The sequence below is a fragment of the Diadema setosum genome, chromosome 14 (assembly GCF_964275005.1).
Source record: "Diadema setosum chromosome 14, eeDiaSeto1, whole genome shotgun sequence".
NCBI classification, from domain to species: Eukaryota; Metazoa; Echinodermata; class Echinoidea; order Diadematoida; family Diadematidae; genus Diadema; species Diadema setosum.
In genome coordinates, this window is record NC_092698.1 from 38,592,116 (window position 1) to 38,611,441 (window position 19,326).

At 36.2% G+C, this 19,326-nt stretch overlaps 1 protein-coding gene across 1 annotated transcript; it reads right to left on the reverse strand.

Moving 5' to 3' along the window:
* Positions 1-9,839: 9,839 nt before the first annotated feature.
* LOC140237499 (cholinesterase-like) lies at positions 9,840-18,311 on the reverse strand. Its single transcript, XM_072317426.1, has 10 exons — positions 18,150-18,311; positions 16,917-17,090; positions 16,261-16,420; positions 15,660-15,737; positions 15,295-15,413; positions 14,385-14,552; positions 13,123-13,574; positions 11,875-12,069; positions 10,979-11,160; positions 9,840-9,955 (listed from the first exon to the last, which is right to left on the reverse strand). Exons 1-10 carry the CDS (start codon positions 18,309-18,311, stop codon positions 9,840-9,842), a joined length of 1,806 nt encoding a protein of 601 aa, XP_072173527.1.
* Between the last annotated feature and the right edge of the window lie 1,015 nt (positions 18,312-19,326).

Sequence of the window (19,326 nt, forward strand, 5' to 3'; positions counted from 1 at the left end):
GATTCTGCCGAAGAGCCTCGATGTTTTTCATTCTCACGTTGTTGTCCTATACCAACCTAGGATCCTTAACCTTATTAAAAACAATGATTACCATTAACTCAAAATGTAAAACCAAATATAAACAATATGCGTTACCAGAAAATATGTTGGAAAGCAGTATTCTCGCTATGCCGCATGGAATTGACCCTTTCCCCCTTAGAAACTAGATACCATTCCGTCCAATCGAAGTGACCTTTAATCAAGTACTGATAAGACTTATCATGTTCATTCTCCAACCCCGCATTCACATTGGTCCCCGCGACGCGGGGACAGCCACAAGAGATCTTATCTTTTTTACGACTGACCGTTCACATTGGTATCTCATCTGTCCCCGAGCTGTGGGGGCATTTTGGGGCTTGGAGCGAGCTCTGCCACTTGAATCCAGGCATAGTGCATGCGCACATTTGATGACCACAGCTGGACGCTATCAATTGCGCCCCAAGGTCACTCTCCCCTCCAAATCTTGTCCCCGTACCCGACTTGCTTCGCGGGGACGAGGGGACAAGTCCCAGCGAGCGTTCACATTATGGTTTTTGAGGAGAAAGTCCCACAGCTCGGGACTTTCCCCGCGTCGCGGGGACCAATGTGAACGCGGGGTAAGATAATACGCATGCACAACGGATAAGAGTCACATTCCTTCGTTTTTTGAGATCTGTATCACGATTGAGATTGTTTGTGCCAACGATGATGGCAAGAATGAGTTAATTTAGAGTTTCCATGAACATCACCCACCTATTAGGATTGTATGTTATTGAAATTGTTTCGCTGATCTCGATATCTTACATAAACGCCCAAAAGGGGGGGGGGGGGAGAAACATAACGATTAAAATCATCTCTGATTTTGAGTTGGAGGGCTTAAATTCTAGTGAATTTTTAATTGTATTGTGTTATTCAACTAAAGACGTAAGTGTAAATAAAAGTTTATATGTACATATAAATGCATAATCTATATATGATATATATAGCCTGACATAGTTTCTGTGGTGGAAACAGATGGAAATAACTTTGGCTCTACGCGGGAACCATGTTCATGCCTTCTTCTGTTATTTTTCCATTCATTGTATAATACATTGTTTGCTCAGGGTATCAACCCTGCTTGCCTGATTTCTTTATGTAAAAAGATTTCGGTTTAACCCAATTTATATAGGCAACTGGGAGAAACTGTTTTGATTACGTAAGAGCAATGACTCACTGCACTTGTACGTGCAGTGGCAACAGCGTACCATTATCATTATCCTGTAGTCGTGATTTTCATAAGAATGTGAATAGTTGACCGCATTTAAAACGTTATCCAACCAGACTGCATTTTCCCCATTATACATTTAACGAATAATAATGCATGCCGAAGTCTGTTTAGACAAGGGTTTGACTTACTCCAGCATCCCAGTATAAAGTCCTTCATGATAGAAATTTTGGCGAGGATCTCAAGTCACCGTGGTCACATGCAATGTTCCTTTTAGTTTTTGTATTGGTTTCACCATGATTTCGTGCCATTGTGTTGACGGTCTCGGGCTGCCCGAAGCTCACTAAAATTGGTTTTTATCACGTTGTCAAGTCTCGCCATGGTGTCACTCAACGTCACTCTGAATTAGGTGATCCGAGTATCCTCTCGGATCACCTTCTGTATCTGTACTGATTCTTTATTCTTCTTTCTTTATTTCTTTATTTCTCCGCAAAAGTTGTGCAAGAGTTAGCTCAGAAAGTGCATTGCCTATCAATGTCAAACTTATACCATATATGTATCATGTCGCAAAGACGACAGCGCAAGTAAAATCATAGTGATCAGTCGACCGTGACGTCACTATGACGTCATTATATGAAAACACATTTTCATGCATATCTCATAAATGCAATGGAATTTTTTAATGTAAATTACGTCACATATATTTCAAGTCAAGCGGGTTCTACTCATTTTCTCAAAAATTCATATTTATCTTAAAACGCGCGCGTACGCGCGCGTTAAAATATTTGTATGCTCAAATCGAGCTCAAAATTTTTTTGCACACGTTTCAGATCATTTGGAGCATTTTTTGAAAAATTGAAAAAATTGGACGGACGCGTACGCGCGCGCACATATTCGCACGCACAGCTAGTATGCAATAGAAATTTTCAGTTTTTTTACACGGATGGGATGTCCAAAATGTCAAGGAATATTTCTACCAAGTTTCAAGTCGATCCGACTCAATATGACGTCATACGGGCCCGTCAAACTCAAAATTCCGCGCGTGCGTCAATGGGGATACACAGTGCAACTATGCCAAACAACCGCCAATTTTAAATCGGATTTTACTCGTCAGGATGGACGGTGACCCCCCATTTTCTTGACATATTCTGAAAGCTGATGAGTTGTACATGTTATTTCATGGGTTGGCTATGCTTACAAAATGATTAAAAGATATCAAATTTCTTAATAAAGTCAAAAAAGTAAATTTTCAAAATGACGTCATCAAATTCCAAGTTTACTCGAGCGTATCTCACTTATCCTTTGCCATTTTTCACCCAAATTTCAATATGTTGTAGCTTATGAAATGTTCTTTCATAAATGTAAAAACACAATTTTGATTCAATGACGGCATCACCTCGTAAAAATGGATTGAAAGTAACCTTGTCAAATTTGACCAGTTTACGTGTAATCTCTATGGCAGTGCAGTTTTTCTGGAAATGAAAATTGACATTACTATCTTTATCGAGCACTAGCTCACTTATGCTTCGGTGAATTTCTACAAGATTTTGATATGTTGTAGCTGAGACTTTAGGCTACCGTAAGTGTGTCCTTCGTTTTTTCATACGATGTCGGGATCACGTCAAAAAACTTGGTTGAAATTAAAGTTTATCTTCGATGTATTGAAATATTTCTTTCTTTTTGCAACTTTGTATGCAATAACTCAAGAAAAACATACCCTATCACCACCATATTTTGCACATGTTTAGTTCATGTCACGAACATTATTTCATAAAATAACAACTACTTGATCAGACGCCATCTTGGGTATGTAAATTAGGGTCAAAGGTCATAAATGTTTCATCCTGTATCTTGGTGAATACATGTCCTATCTTTCCCATATTTTGCACACGTAAAGACCATGTTACAAGGATAATTTCACAAAATAACTACTTCTTGCTCAGATGCCATCTTGTCTATGCAAAGTTGGGTCAAAGGTCATATGTACTTCTTTCTTTATCTTCGTTATGACGTGGTATCTCTATGGGAGGGAATTCTTTTAAATGTGAAAATTGACATGATTGTCTTTATCGAGCACTAGCTCACTTACCCTTCGGTGAATTTCTCCTCGATTTTAATATGTTGTAGCTGAGACTGTGCGCTATCGAATGTGTGCCTTCCTTTCTTCATACAATGTCGGAATCATGTTAAAAAACTTGGTTGAAATTAAAGCTTATCTTCGATGTATTGAGATATTTCTATGTTTCTGCAACTTTCTTTGCAATAACTCAAGAAAAACAGCCCCTATCACTCCAATATTTTGCACATGTTTAGTTCATGTCACGTTCATTATTTCATAAAATAACAACTACTTGATCGGACAACATCTTGGGTATGTAAATTAGGGTCAAAGGTCACAAATGTTTCATCCTGTATCTTGGTGAATACATGTCTTATCTTTCCCATATTTTGCACACGCAAAGATCATGTTACAAGAATCATTTCACAAAATAACCACTTTTTGCTGAGATGCCATCTAGGTTGTGCAAAGTGGGGTCAAAGGTCATATGTACTTGTTGTTGTATCTTCGTTATAGTGTATACAGATTTGGTACCAAAGATAGCAGATATGACTCCCTTTTCTAAATGAGAATCCAAACATCACACGGCCAATGTCTCTGACCACAGATGAAACCTGCATGGTCATGCCTATTGCGATCAGGACTTGAATCATTGATTAAAAAAAAAAGATCGGATCACCTTAATTTGTCAGTGATGACAAATTACAATCTCTAGTTTTATTTTGTTCTGTTTTGTTTTGATAGATAAACCTTTGCGGTAGTTTGATGCCCTCAACCTCAGTATAAAGATCCGCAATATTTGTTTTGCATAGGATTTTTTCCCTTCAATATTGCATCAAACTTTGTCAGTTTTCACAAGAATAATATAGCATCCCTTTTATAATCTAATACTGTGTAATAATGTATATTTCATTCATAATCTTAAGCTTCCTATTGGTTGCAGCATGATTAATGTCAGCATTTTCTTTAGATTGCTCTTTTTAGTGCTGCTATATTTTCATCGTTCACTTCCGTCATTCTGATTATCTTATATTTCCTCACATACTTTTTGTCAAGACATAACGTAGGGAGCTTCTACTGTTTTTTCTACTGTTTTTTTTTTCTCTCTGCTCATATGCCCTGTACTGATTCTGCTGAATTCCTTTTGCAGACCTTGTTATTTAGTGTGTACGCTTTCTACTTGTGTTGTTTATGTCTTCTGTGTTCTTTGATTGTGTCGCTTGAATTCTATGTTAATATGTTTTTGCCTACACGCTGTACTATCCCCAAACTGGGAATTGTTTGTGCTTCATTTACGTCCACATATATCATTCTTTTGCAACCTTGCCAATTGACATGCCTTCATATACTTTATGTTCTGCGTTATGGCTAATCGACTCAACGCAGCATTTGACTCCCTTGATGACGATGAACTCTTTGATTTGTTAAGACGCTCGCCTACAGAATCAAGAAGTCAGATCAATTCACGTTCTTCCGCACTTTTTGAAAACCTCGTTGCCAATAATGTTAATTTTTCTTCTAATGATTTGTTTAATGGATTTGACTTTGAACATGATTCCACTTTAATCTCCTCCAAATATGTTACGGTTGATTAATTTAAAGATTTTGTGAAAGATTTTTCAGAAAGTATATTTTCTATAGTACATTTGAATATTAGGAGTATGAATAAGCATTTTGATGAATTACAGGTATTGTTAGATAATCAAAATAAACAACAAATATCTGTAATAGGTTTAAAGGGGAAGGCTAGTAACTGATCAGTGGGAATCAGTGGAAATGCTGGGAGATGATTGTTCCAATCCTTATGGGATTCATTCAAGAGTTCACTGTATATCTATTGTTGTGTGAAAATGATTTGCTTCAGAACAGTCTCATATTCAAGTAATGTGCAGATTAATGCTCCGTCACTGACCAGGGACGCTAACCTGGAAGCATTAAACTGCACATTACTTGAATATGAGACCATTCTGAAGCAAACCATTTTCACACAAAAATAGACATACAGTGAACTCTTGAATGAATCCCACAAGGATTGGAACAATCATCTCCCAGCATTTCCACTGATTCCCACTGATCAGTTACTAGCCTTCCCCTTTAACAGAAACATGGTTATCATCTGATATTAATTTACCGTATGCATTGAATGGTTATGATTTGATTGTAAATAATAGAGTGAATAGGACTGGCGGCGGGGTTGCGATTTATTTATCTAATGAATTTGATTTTGATACTTGTGATGATTTAAATATAATAAATGATATAATAGAGTCTTTGTTTGTTGAAATTTCCATCCCTCAAAGTAAAAATATTATAGTTGGTGTTGTTTATAGACCCCCAAATTCCAGTTCTAAAGATTTCTTAGGTAGTATTACAAATTTATTAAAAAGCCCTCGTTTTGTTAATAAATGCATTTATATAATGGGTGACTTTAATATTGATTTGATTAAGGGTGATGATAATACGTCACAAGAATTTCTTGAATTATTTTTGTCATCCTCTTTTTTGCCATTAATTTCCAAACCTACACGTGTTACAAATCATTCTGCCACCCTCCTTGATAATATTTTTTTTTACTAATTCTTTACAAGTTTTGAGTTCTTCTTTAATTTTGTCCGATATGACCGATCACTTTCCAATTGTAACATGCTGTGATCTTAAACATTCGGTTAATAAGTCTTATTTTCCTTCATTTAGACGTAGAGCCACACCAGAAAATTTAGCTAGTCTTGATGCTTGTTTAGATAGGGTTGATTGGTCAAGTGTTTGTGATACTGATGATGTTAATGTATCATTTGATAATTTTATGGAGATAATCAATAAGCATTTAGATGATTATATTCCTAACTTAAAAGATAAGTCAGTAAATTATAAAACAACACCTAAACTTCCATGGATTTCGAAATCTCTCCTCCGTTCAATTAACAGGAAAAATAGGTTGTATTATAGATTCAAAATGAAAAAAACTGAGGAGTCAAAAAATAAATATACATCATATAAGAATATTTTGATTAAGGTCATACGATCTGAAAAGCGGAAATATTATACCATTCAGATAGAAAAATATAAACATGACGTGAAGAATACATGGAAGATATTAAAGCAGGCCATGAATATATCAAAAAAGAAATATAATATTACAAAAATAAGATTTGATAATAAAATTTTTGAAGATCCTGGTGATATAGCAAATACTTTTCATTCTTATTTTTCAATGATTGGAGAGAATCTGGCAAAAGAAGTACCGCAGTCCGATACGCATTTTACAAAAGTTTTAGGTCAATCCAATCCCAGTTCTATTTTCTTAGCTCCAACTACGAAATATGAAATAATAGACATTGTTACTGCAATGAATGATAAACGAAGTGCCGGTTATGATGATATAAGTAATTTTATCATAAAGGGAATCATATTTTCTATTGCTGATCCACTTTCTCATATTTTTAATAAATCCATAATACATGGTGTTTTTCCTGATTGTATGAAAATTGCTAAGGTGTGTCCTTTATTCAAAAAAGGAGACAGTTTTGATATAAGTAATTATAGACCTATTTCTCTACTTTCATCCCTATCTAAGGTTTTGGAAAAATTGATATTTACAAGATCCATTAAATTTCTTAATTATTATAATGTTTTTACGAATCCTCAATTTGGGTTTCGTCAAAAACATAGCACCATTCATGCTCTTTTGAAGTTTATTGATAACGCCGCACATACTATAGATGACCATTCCCATCTTGTTGGTATCTTCCTGGACTTCTCCAAGGCCTTCTATACAATTAATCACGAAATTTTACTTCATAAATTGTCTCATTATGGTATACGAGGGAAGGCCTTGGAGTGGTTCAGGAGTTACCTGCAAAACCGAAAACAATATGTATCTTTGAACGAGCACAGCTCTAGTCTTGAAGTTATTAAATGTGGCGTCCCTCAGGGTAGTATATTAGGACCTTTACTTTTCATCATTTACATAAATGATTTTTGTAGATCATCTGATATACTTTCTTTTATACTTTTTGCCGATGATTCAAATATTTTTTTCTCCCACCAAAATCCAATTACTCTTGTCGATACTGTTAATTCTGAATTAAAAAAAAAGTGACTCAATGGATAAGAGCCAATAAGTTATCACTGAATCTTCAGAAAACTAACTATATGTTATTCAGTAAGTCTATAGAAGTTTTACGCACAGATATCATCTTTGATGACGTTCACTTAGAGCGTGTATCTCATACAAAGTTTCTCGGTATTACAGTGGACGATAAACTTTCGTGGAAGCCTCATATTATTAATATTAGTAAAATAATTTCGCGTAATATTGGTATTATTAATAGACTTAAATCTCATATCCCGTTGTCTTCTTTGCTGACGTTGTATTTTTCATTAATATTACCTTATTTAAATTATGGAATCTTAGCATGGGGTAGTGCCCATCAAACTTTATTAGATAGATTATTGTTATTACAAAAAAAAGGCACTTCGTATCATTTGTGGCGTTTCTCCATGTTCCCATGCAGATCAATTATTTGTTAGATATAAGATACTAAAAATCAAAGATTTGTTTTTCTTTCAGCTGGGTCAGTTTATGTTTAATTATAACACAAATGCACTTCCCAGCATTTTTGATTCAATGTTTCCACGAAATCAATCTTTTCATAATTATCCCACCAGGCGATCAAATGAGTTTCATTTACCCCTTCTGAGAACGTTATTGGCTCAAAATACATTTATATACACTGGCCCTAGATTTTGGAATTCTTTAAGTTGTGATATAAAAAATTCTTTATCTTTGAATTCGTTTAAGCGTAAGTTAAATTTTTTTTTTTGTTGAACTCATATTAAGATATATACGATTCATTACTTAGCTGGTCTTTACAGCCTAAGGGTTCATCGTCAATCATTGATTTCATCATTGTGTATTTTTACATTATCTTATTTGTATAAACATTGCTCGGCTGATCGAGCTGAAACACCTCAATTCCCTCTTCTGATCCCGATGTTCAGCACCTCAATTCCCTCTTCTGATCCCGATGTTCAGCGTGTTGGCTTTTCCTTTCATTTCCTTTTTCTTTCTCTCCTTTCTTTCCATTATTCTTTTGTGTTTTATTACTGTCATGGTATACCCTACTGTAAAGTCATGTAATGTCCTTGTGTTTCCACTGTCTTGTTCTCTCCTGTCTTTGTTAAAAAAAAAAGAAGTTTAATGTATTCACAAGAATCCTTTGAGTGGTTCACAATTTACAAGCATGCTTTTCAGTGAACCTCTCAGTTCTTTCTCTTTTTTTTTCCTCCAAACATAACTTTGTATTTTGCCGGTATGCATGTATGATTTCGTATTTGTTAACCATTATCTACCATGTAAAGTCGAATACATGCCTATGTTATATCTTCTGATACATTTCGTGTTATGTTTGACGAAAAAGAAAGAAGGAATGAAATAAATGAAATGAAATGAAATGAAATGAAATCATATTTACACGTTCATATATACAAATGCGTGTGTATGTGTGTGTGTGTGTGTGTGTAATATTAACTTGCTATCCCAAATATCGATCACATAAAGCAACGACCCCGATTTGTGGCGTAATTCTATGGAGAGAGAAAGAGGAAGTGACAAAAAAAAATCTGTTTTATTTTGCTGCAGAAATACAAACAACTTCTTCCTATTTATCATGTATAGGTTTAGCTGAACATGTTAATCGCAAAATTTAATGCACAAAATAGGGAGATAAAATTCATCATGATCAGGCTTTCTACCACAAAATTGATTAACAAGTCATTTTCATCACTTTGATTTGATTTGATATGGTTTATTTATTCTCTGTATGACATCATTTACAATTCTTTTTAAAGCAATATTATATATATATATATATATATATATATATATATATATATATATATTACGGAGAAACTGAATACCTAATTTCAACCTATCTGGTTTTGAAAGTGTTGTTTATACTCTGAAAGTTTCATTTTCGTTGAAATTTTATTTCTAACATTTTAGGTAATTTTATGCAAGACGTTTTAAGAAAACGATGCCAACCTAACTATCATGAGATGATGCTCTAGTGAGACTAACGGCAGACTTAACTTTAAGAGAATCTTTATACATCTGCTGATGGCGGCAAAGTTCCTTGTAAAATTCACCTATTCACTGAAACATCACTGCTCAGGCTGATTGGAAAGCAAGCAGCAGCAACACAGTAAGGCTGCCGGAGATGCAAACAGTATTCCCCAACTATATTATTCAAATGTTAAAAATATGGTAAAAGTTATTATAGTCATGTCTTGACAGCAGCAGTACGTTATTAGCATCATTGATTGTGGCTATGTCTCAAAATGTAATTATCTCTTTTCCAGGTGAAAATCAAAATTGAAGAACAGATGCCGTTGAAAAATCATATGTTTAGAGTTGAAGCGTTCGGGAATCGTTTTGCTCCGAGTTCACTTGAAATATGGAATAAGCTAGGTTCTAACTTAAAATAATTAAAGTGATATTGGTCCTAAACTATTCTGACGGAGTCATGATGAAGAACCGTTTCAGTTGTCATTTTTCAGTCAGTTACAGGTAGACCCTTGCTTGTACTCCTCGAATTCTTGTTGCCATCCAGTCAGTCCCGTTTTCCAGATACTAAAACTGTCTTGCCAATCCTTCTCTAGTTCGTCGATGTCTCCTGATAAAGATAACGGAGAGGAATGACATGATTTATCACATTTCATGTGCTCCTAATTCTTTTCAAATTCTACACTTTGCTTCCGAATATTTGAAGATACCTCAAAGGGTTGCACTGCTACGTAATGTAATGTGAGCAATGATGTTGAGCAGCGTTCCATCAACATGTTATCCGATCATTCACATCATTTTTAAAGTCTGAACTTTTCTAACGTGGCTGTCAAGGAAGCAGTGAATGCTTGTAAGTAAGCAACCACTCGACTGACGGTTTTAAGTCCCCTATCCGAAAGACAAGGCAATGAGGGACAAGTGCCAAGGAACACATCTGCCGCATCCAGGAGTATTCGAACCAAAAACCTTGGATCGACACTCCATTGTCTTTTCCACTGAGACACAGCATCCAACCTTCGAGACAAGATATTACTTTAGACTTAGCTCTGACTTCCTCGTCTCCTCAAAACATGACCCTTTAAAATCGACAACACCGACTCACTTCCCAGCTCAGATTGGTTGTAGTAGACAGTATAACAGTTGAAATAATTTCCTTCCCAAAGCCATTTGTAACTTTCAATGGATTTTCAGCTATGTGGTAGAATACTGATAAATTCTCGTTTGAACTTTCAAAGTTTATAATCTCTTTCCTGTTTATAACAATAACTGTCAACCGTTGAAAGTATTCCTTCTCCTCTTGATATACCACTAATCCAAATCCAGCTTGGGACATCAAAGACATAATTATGGAATTATACAAGTACATGTACCTTCAAACAACGGTTTTACCAATGCTTCTCGTTGCTAGTGTTGCTCAAGAAAGCCTATAATTATTTGTAATGACATAAGTAAAGCTAATTCAATCTTCGAGATTCAATTTTCAAGATTTAATCTGACGATACTGGTATACCGCATGTTAAAGTGAGTTTTGGACCGTGTATTCAATAAGTAATATCAAACATTATATAGTCTGACCATAGAATCAGATGTGAAATGTTTCTTTGAAATGACGGAAACTGACGTCTAGACTTACTGGCATGAGTGAGAAGAGTGGGCATGTAGGAGTTCCAGAAGTGGCACTGCCTGGCTCGAACAGCTCTACCGACTGCAAGGCCAGGAGCCAGCTCCTTGTAGTTGAGTTCAGGGATGGAGTAACTAGGCCAGAGATCCTCCCCGAGTCCAGGTTCAGCATCAACGCTTGGCTTGCTTGGATCACTGAATGCATATCATTTCACAACTGAGATTTTGGACTGGTAGAGGATGGTGAAAATGATGGTGATGATGGTGATAATGATAATGATAATGATGAGCAGCCTTTACATAGTGCTATATGTCTGTCGTATAAAGAACATTAAAGGGCACCTGGCTCCCACTTTATATGTCACGTATTATTCACAAAGTTGCTGGATGAAACTTTACAATATAATATGTAGAATGCATATCGCGTATTTCACAGCGTTTTACTACAGTGATAATTAGCATGGCTCTACTCTAGTCCATATTTAGTCAAGAATGTAGAACTTGCCATCCGCAAAGCACACGCCTTTTTTCCAGTTATTTCAACGTTTTTTTTTTTTTTGTTTTTTTTTTTTTGCCATATCGATATTGGCAAGAAAATTTTGAAATAAAGTAAACTGCTCAGTGACATAGTGATAGTTCTATTTTGGCTGTGACCCCCTCTGTTATGTTCATGAGGTTACATGTACATCACGTTAGAAATGATTTCAAGTGATCCTCAACTCCTTCCACAATGTTCGTCATGTTCTCTTCTGTACGTACTCGTACATCATCTACGATAAATCTTACATATGTAATGGAATATCTACCATGTGGTATCAGTACAGATTTCTATATGGGTTCCATGTTTTCTTATTCTATCATAGTTTAAAGTAACAAACAAAACCAAATCAAAGCTGTCATTGTGCTTACCCAGATTTTGCGAAGTTTGTCCAGAACTCCATAAATTTAACGGAGAGGGTGTTTTCCTCGTCAGTCATGTTATGTCCTTTGATGTGGTAGAGCTCATCTATGAAGGGGATTCCCCAGACAAAGGTGATGTCCTCAGCGTGTCCCGCTCCAAGCCAGGGGGTTGTGGGGGTCAAACCCTGGTATTCAAAATAGCTCCTGTACATCATAGTCGATAAAATGCACAGAAAAAACAACAACAAAGGTTTTAAAGCAATTTACGCTGGTTTATAAGACCAAAGGGATGTCACGGACAATTTCCTGAGAATGACTCAATTAATAGCCGCAATGTAAAGTTAATGGTATTTTCTCGTACAGATTATAATGTCAGTTTTAATTCTCTTTGCTGTGTTGTTCACCCATCATTGCTTTTAATAGTGCTAGATTTACGATTACTATTAGTATTAGTACCAGACATTGACTCTGAGGTATTCATTCAAACTTTGATAGGGCTGATAGGATGTATACGCATCTATTGGTATTCCAGAATCTATATCCAAACCAAATTATAGAGGGTTTTTGGAGTTTTTGGCACACATATCATGTTCCGCCGGGCACCACATAATATGTTTAGTCATCCGGCTGTTTATCTGTCTCGACCGATTAGACTAACAATGGAAGAGTTATACACGTTGGTTTTCCCTATATCACTGCCATTGCGTCTCTATGCTGTATTGCTATAATGCTAAATATATGTATGTTATCGAGAAGTGTCATAATGTAAGGTGAAATAAAATTAAAATGACTTCGTGCGCTGTGATAGGGTGATATAGTTGTGCCAGTACAAATGTTTAAGTACATGTGCGTATTTTTTTTAATCTCTCGTCAATTTTCATTTGTTCCTTTTTCTATGTTTCTCTTTAGTCAGTGCAGGAGCATCATGCATCATCTCCAATAACAAGGAATTTGGAAAATTCCATTATCTTATCGTCTTCAGAATGAAGCAAACTTGCTGACAAATAGCCAAAGATAAAGTAAAGATGCTCGTAAATGCTCAAATCATGAGAGAAGGATACAACCAAGTTGTGTTCACTAAACTTCAACACGCGATCACAATCCACGTTTCAATGAAAAAAATGTGTTAATGCAATGCATTTCTATATACAATCCCAATCCATGTTTTAATCTAATAAGTTGGTTAACATTTTGGTCTCATAGGTGTTGTTGGAAGATCGAGTCTGGCATGAGTTACGCAGCTTGGGCTTGGCTAACCTTGTTGGTGCGTAAGGCATGTAGTATTTGTACACGGTCCCTCCTGCTTGATAGTGCGCCCTCACGAGTGCATCAGTTGGACAGTTGAAAGCGAAATCGCCGAAAAATGCAACCAGGGCATCAAAATACGAGGCGTTGGTGTTATCGTAAGTCGCCCAGTGTGTGTACTCCTGATCCACAGAATTGAGTACTATTTCATCCGGAAGCACGTATGAAGTGAGATAAGTATGCATGCTGGCAAGGTATACTTCTCGGCTGACAGGGGGCGGTGTTGGGCTTCCAATATATTCCGCGGCTGCCTGGTAAAGAAGAAGCGTCCCCTCGTCCTTGTTAAAACCGGTAAGAATGGGTATTTTCGCAAAGTCTCCCTTCCAGTAGAGATTTAGAGGAGAATCCTCGAGAAAGACGCCATCCAGGGTGACAGGGTAAACTGAATAATGGTCCGAGTAAATCTTCAAAAGAAATGATAATGTTCGAGGATATGAGTCATTCATTAATTTTATATGTACATGTAGTTATATGCGTATAGCAGTTATCTTATCAAAATGCTTGCCGGGAAAAGACGATTATCTAAGCTTTTAACATTGAGTTTTGACTTGCTCGAGTTCGACAACATTCGTTATAAAACTATTGTCACGACGATAGTCAGCGTCAAAGACATCTTTAAAAGATTGCAGTGCGACACGCCTTCAACTTTCCTTTGGGTTGGAACCTCTTACAAATCGAGCCTGAACTAAACTTTTGTTGTTGCTGTTTTGTTGCTGACCTTACAAATTATAACGAAAGTAAATGTAAAACAATGATGATGACAATATATATCATATATATTGGGTGTAAATGTGCGCAATGTAGAGTGGTGTGAATACAAATTAACAGTGAAGTCATTCAGACTCCAGCCAAGTACCGTTAGTACCCAGTTATTAAACCTAACAATAATCATGTTAATACTCTATATAATGCATTAAGACGACATCCATGTGCTTTTTATCCGTTATTTGAAAAAAAAAAATCTTTTACGAGGCAAGGAAGGCTTGGTTCACAAGTCATATATGAATTCATTCATGAACTTCATGAACTTCGGGAACTTGTATCCTTTGACAGTTAAGTAATATACTATGTATTGTTTAATCTACCTACACAGCGGGAGTTCTGCTTGAAAAGACCACAGTACGAGGGAGTCAAACAAATTGTTTATATACTTATAAAATTCATAAAGCAATGCAGCCTGGGTAGGTGCTAGCTGATGAACTTGTGTTTAATACCTGGTCAGCTGTGTTACTCAGGTTTCGGGCGTCTATTCCCCTCAGACACTCGACAAGGATAGATGATGTAGACACATCACAGCCCAGTGCTAGGCCCAGGTCTCGGGATAGCCGTCGTTCTCTGTCTGGGTCATCATCGAAGGCCCAACTACTGAACACATTCCCACTCTACACTCAACGATAGTGTCATGTGGTAAAATAAAATTGGATCGATTACGTCAGTAGAATTATGTGTGTGTGTGTGTGTGTGTGTGTTTGTGTGTGTGTTTGTGTGAATGACACAGACACTGTGACATCTTTTTCTATAGGTTTAATAGAAAACAGAAATTAATGCAATCAAAAATAGTATGTATCTACGATGCCCCGGAATAGGGATTAAACACGGCAATCTTATTAATTTATCTAGGACAGCAAATCATAAATGAGTTCAAGTTATGGTCGATTAGAATCAACTTGTGAGGAACTGTTTGATATATAGGTTAAAAACAAGAGTTGATCCCGGGATGTCAAACAAATTTTGAGTTTTTAATAATTATATGATGATTACGCATGTGATAATTATGAGAGCATAATATTGAAAAAGCAATATCTGATCATTAGGTAACCATGGTTACGTATGCATGCATGACACAGGTTTTTGCCTCATGAAATTTACAGACAAGTATTGTTTTACAATGACTGTTTTGGAAGCATTGCCACCGTAGCTATCATGCTATGACTGGATTTTACCCATTACCGTCGTATCTCGTTTTGAAGAGCAAGAAAATTTGAATAGTTCGTACCGAACATTTCATCAGTGCTTTTCTTAATCATATCTACTTGCTGAACACTTACAATAATGTGTGTGTATGCGCGTGTGTGTGTGTGTGTGTGTGTGTGTTTGTTTTTGTGCAAAGTTTGTCTGACATACCTGCATGATGGCTTGGCTGAAGTAAGGCCGACTTAGTTTGGACACTAGGTGGAAACTGACGCTGGCCGAACCTGCACTCTCACCAAAGATTGTTATTCTGTCTTTGTCTCCTCCAAAAGCTGTAGAAGTTGCAGGTAAAAAGCAACATTAAGCTCATTACAAGTTAAAACAAGTTTATTCAAGTGATTTCCAACATTTTGACTGAACAATAGTTAAAACACTATCATAACCCTTTGTGAAATAACTTGAAATTGTAGAGCACAGAGTATAAATGGACATTAAGTACTATCTTTATATAGATAAGCATGCATGATATTATAATTAAGGCTTTATGTATAATCCGTTGTCCTTTTTTTGTTTCATACCTTCAATGTTTTCATAGATCCATTTAAGGGCTGCTGCTTGGTCAAGCATACCAACATTTCCCCGAGCTGAGTCATCCTCTGGAAATGAAATTGCATTTTATTGTTTGTTACTATCAAATTATAACAAACAAACAAACAAACAAACAAACAAACAAACAAAAGAGAACAAACAAGCAAAACAACAACAACAAAACAAAACAGCAAACAAACTACCACATTGCCTCACTCAGTTGTCTTCAATTCCCTTTAGTCTCGTACAGTTTTAATACATTAGAACGAGAAGTGAAAATCATATGTCTGTAATTACAGAATTCTAAAGTTTGCCTATCGCTTGGGAAGAACAAATGGCAACTTCAGAAACAATATGAACAATGTCCCTACGAACTCATCGTCATCTGATACAAGTTACTGAATACGAAACAAGCTACCGAACAACGAATAGTGGGAAAAATTTTCAGGGAGTGACAAATTGTATAGACGTCAGAAAAAGACATATTATCGAGTATTAAAGTCATCGGTTTCCTATAGAGGTAGCAGTTGATCTTACTGAAACTGGCGTTACTAGATTCTAGCTCCATTCAATTGGCATATACATACTAACCGGTGGAAAATTGTCCAAAGATTGCCAATCTGTAGTTGATTGCCACAACGATGACGTCACCCACAACAGCCAATGGGACGCCGTAATAGTCATAGATCATTGCCGAGCCAGAGTTGAACGACCCCCCGTGAATCCACACCATAACTGCCATGCCTGAAGTCTTGAGTAAAACAAGCAATAATATGAATACCATCACAAAACAGAAAACCACTGTATACTTCACATACTGTATTTTTTTTTCAAGACATGCGTTTTTATACTTATGCATCAACTTATTTTCTATTGACATTCAGTACCCGAGGGGCCCACGTTCTACAAGCTTTGTCTTTGTAGTGGGTCCCTCCATTATTCGAAGTTTGCGTATTGCTATTTTATTTTCATCACTTTGATTTTTATGGCAACGTATAAGTATTGGTTCCACAATTATTTCATACTCTCCTCAGTTTACTTTGTTTTGCTTATGAAACCTGATTCTCTGTTATCAAGAAAGGGAAATGTCTATGTTCTTTTCGAAAAATGAAATATAGCTTGAATTGAATTGAATTGAATTGAATTGAATTGAATTGAATTGAATTGAATTGAATTAAAAAGAAATGCTTACATAATAATAATTCTATATCATTATTAGCATTGATTGTTCTTTCTTCTCTACATACCCTTGATGTAGGCGCGTAGACGTTCAGATAGAGGCAATCCTCGGAGGTAAAAAAGTCAAAAGTGTTGGTCTGCTCACAAGCAGGAGAAAACTCCGTAGCATTCCTTTCCCCTGACCATGACGTCATATTGGTGGGCGGGGCAAATCGTATGGGCGGAGCCGCGTAAGGCACACCCTGTAAGCATGATTAACATCTTTCAGTCAGGAACATTAAAAACACACATAATCAATATTAGATATTTACAAACAATAATCCTCTGAAATTCGATATGCTAGCAACGACCAATTTTCCCGTTAAATACAGGTTGTACATGCACTATCCGTGTCATAAATCATCGGTGCTAACAATTTTGATGTACAGCAGTCGGTCGAAGGCAACATAGGTAAGATGTTCACTGTGCTAGGATTAAGTTGTGGTTTAAAGTTTAATCAAATGGATTGTAAAAGAGTCCGCCAATACGCCATCAAGGCTGGCACCGAAGGAAACAAGTGTATAGATAATTGGCCTATCGATGTGGATTGTGCTGTTTTAGCTCATGCACTCTATTTCTCGGAAACATAACAAATTTGTCATTACCATGGATGTTCCTGAAGTTTGCCAGTAAACCAGTTTGCTCAATTAACCAGAACTTATGACATGATCATGAAGAAAAAAAAATGTCTCATGACTTGACCTTAAAACATTTACGCGGTGATATTATGCCCTCTGGTATGGAAATGTCCATTGATTCATATTTTCTCGCGAGATAGATTTTCTTCATGCATAATGCTTATCGAGCATTACTGACAGGATAAAGGATGAAGTCAGTCATGTCAATCCTCAAATCCAAATGAAAGTAAAACTTGATTTGGTCTACTACTTGGGAAAAACAATAGGGATTTCGATGTGATAATCACATCACCAAAAGGAAACGGCGAATTCAAGTTGCCATAATTGGCACTATGCGACAGCCAAGCTGTGTCAACTGCATAATCATTTCTTAAAGTGAAAATTTTTTGTTTATGTCCTCAACATTATGCATTTTACAGAAACGAAATCGACGAGATGATGTCGAAGCCGTGAATTCTAGGACTCAATCCTGTGACAGAGTGATTTTCTGTCTCTAGATATATCACAGTCTGTAACTTTACAAAAAGTTCCACGAGAGAAGTTATAATTGTTTCTTTTTTTTTTTGTCAAACAAATGATTCGCGCCTTGCTCGAGGAAAGAGAAACCCGAACATAAGTCCTTACCAGAAACAAGTCGACATCTCGGGTCTTGTTGATGAACCTGTTTTCACTGAAAGTGATCGTCTTTCCTACCAGAATTCCTTCCTTAACTGTGACTCGGGGACTTTCAGCACTTGCAAAGCCCACTGTGATAATCATAACCAGCACAATTTGATGAAGCGCCATTTTCCCGAATGACTGAAACTTGATTAAGATCCGCTCCTCGCTTGATGCTATGTATTTCACTATACTTGTGCTCACAATTATGGTTTTCTCAAGAGCGCGAGTGCTTGTGTGTTTCATTTTAACCTAAATTCAATATATTTGTTCTTGAGGAGAGGCGCAATACTTGGTTGAACTTTGTCCAGCGTTTTGTTGTCATATTAAAAAAAAAAGTGTCTGTTGTTCCATAATTGAACATTTATGGTGGGTCAGGTGAAATATCAACCTACAATGGCCTATGTTTTCAGAAGCGAATCCATGTTTACACAGTTATTTCACGGTAATTGTAGTACATCTGCGAGTTATTTGCACGTCTTTCGTACACACTCTATAAACCCTATGTGTTTTGCTTCACGCAAGTAATGCTCAAAACATTATTGCCCTCTACATATTGAGGAAAAGAATATTCGAATATATAGAACTCTATATACATATATACATACATATATTTATATAACATACATATATATATATACACACACACACGCACGCACACACACATACATGTATTATATATATATATTATACATATCATATATGAGTGTGTGTGTTTCTTTTTCCCCATAGATATTTAATGTTTAGTTGTTGTTTTTTTATAACACTCAAAGAAACACTATCATATGTCAAGTCAAGCAGGGTTTTGAAATTACACGAGGTCATTGCGCAATGGATGTCATTTTCCAATCAAAGAAAAAACAAACACAAAATATTTCTTTCGCATTTCTAGCTCAGACTCTTTCCCAGCATGAAGCAGGACAACAGTCTCGATATGATCTCTTTATACGGGTTTCAGGCAAGCATAAATAAGTCTAGTTGACATTGTCAGATTGTGGTTCTTTACCTATGATGTTGACAGGATGAAGCCAAATATTGAAACTGGGTAAAAGTTCAGATTTTTCTCTTTTCTTTGACGCACTTATTGTAGCAGAATAAATATCCAAGTCCAAAAGAGTCCAAGGGAAGCTCGCGTTTAGTGTGT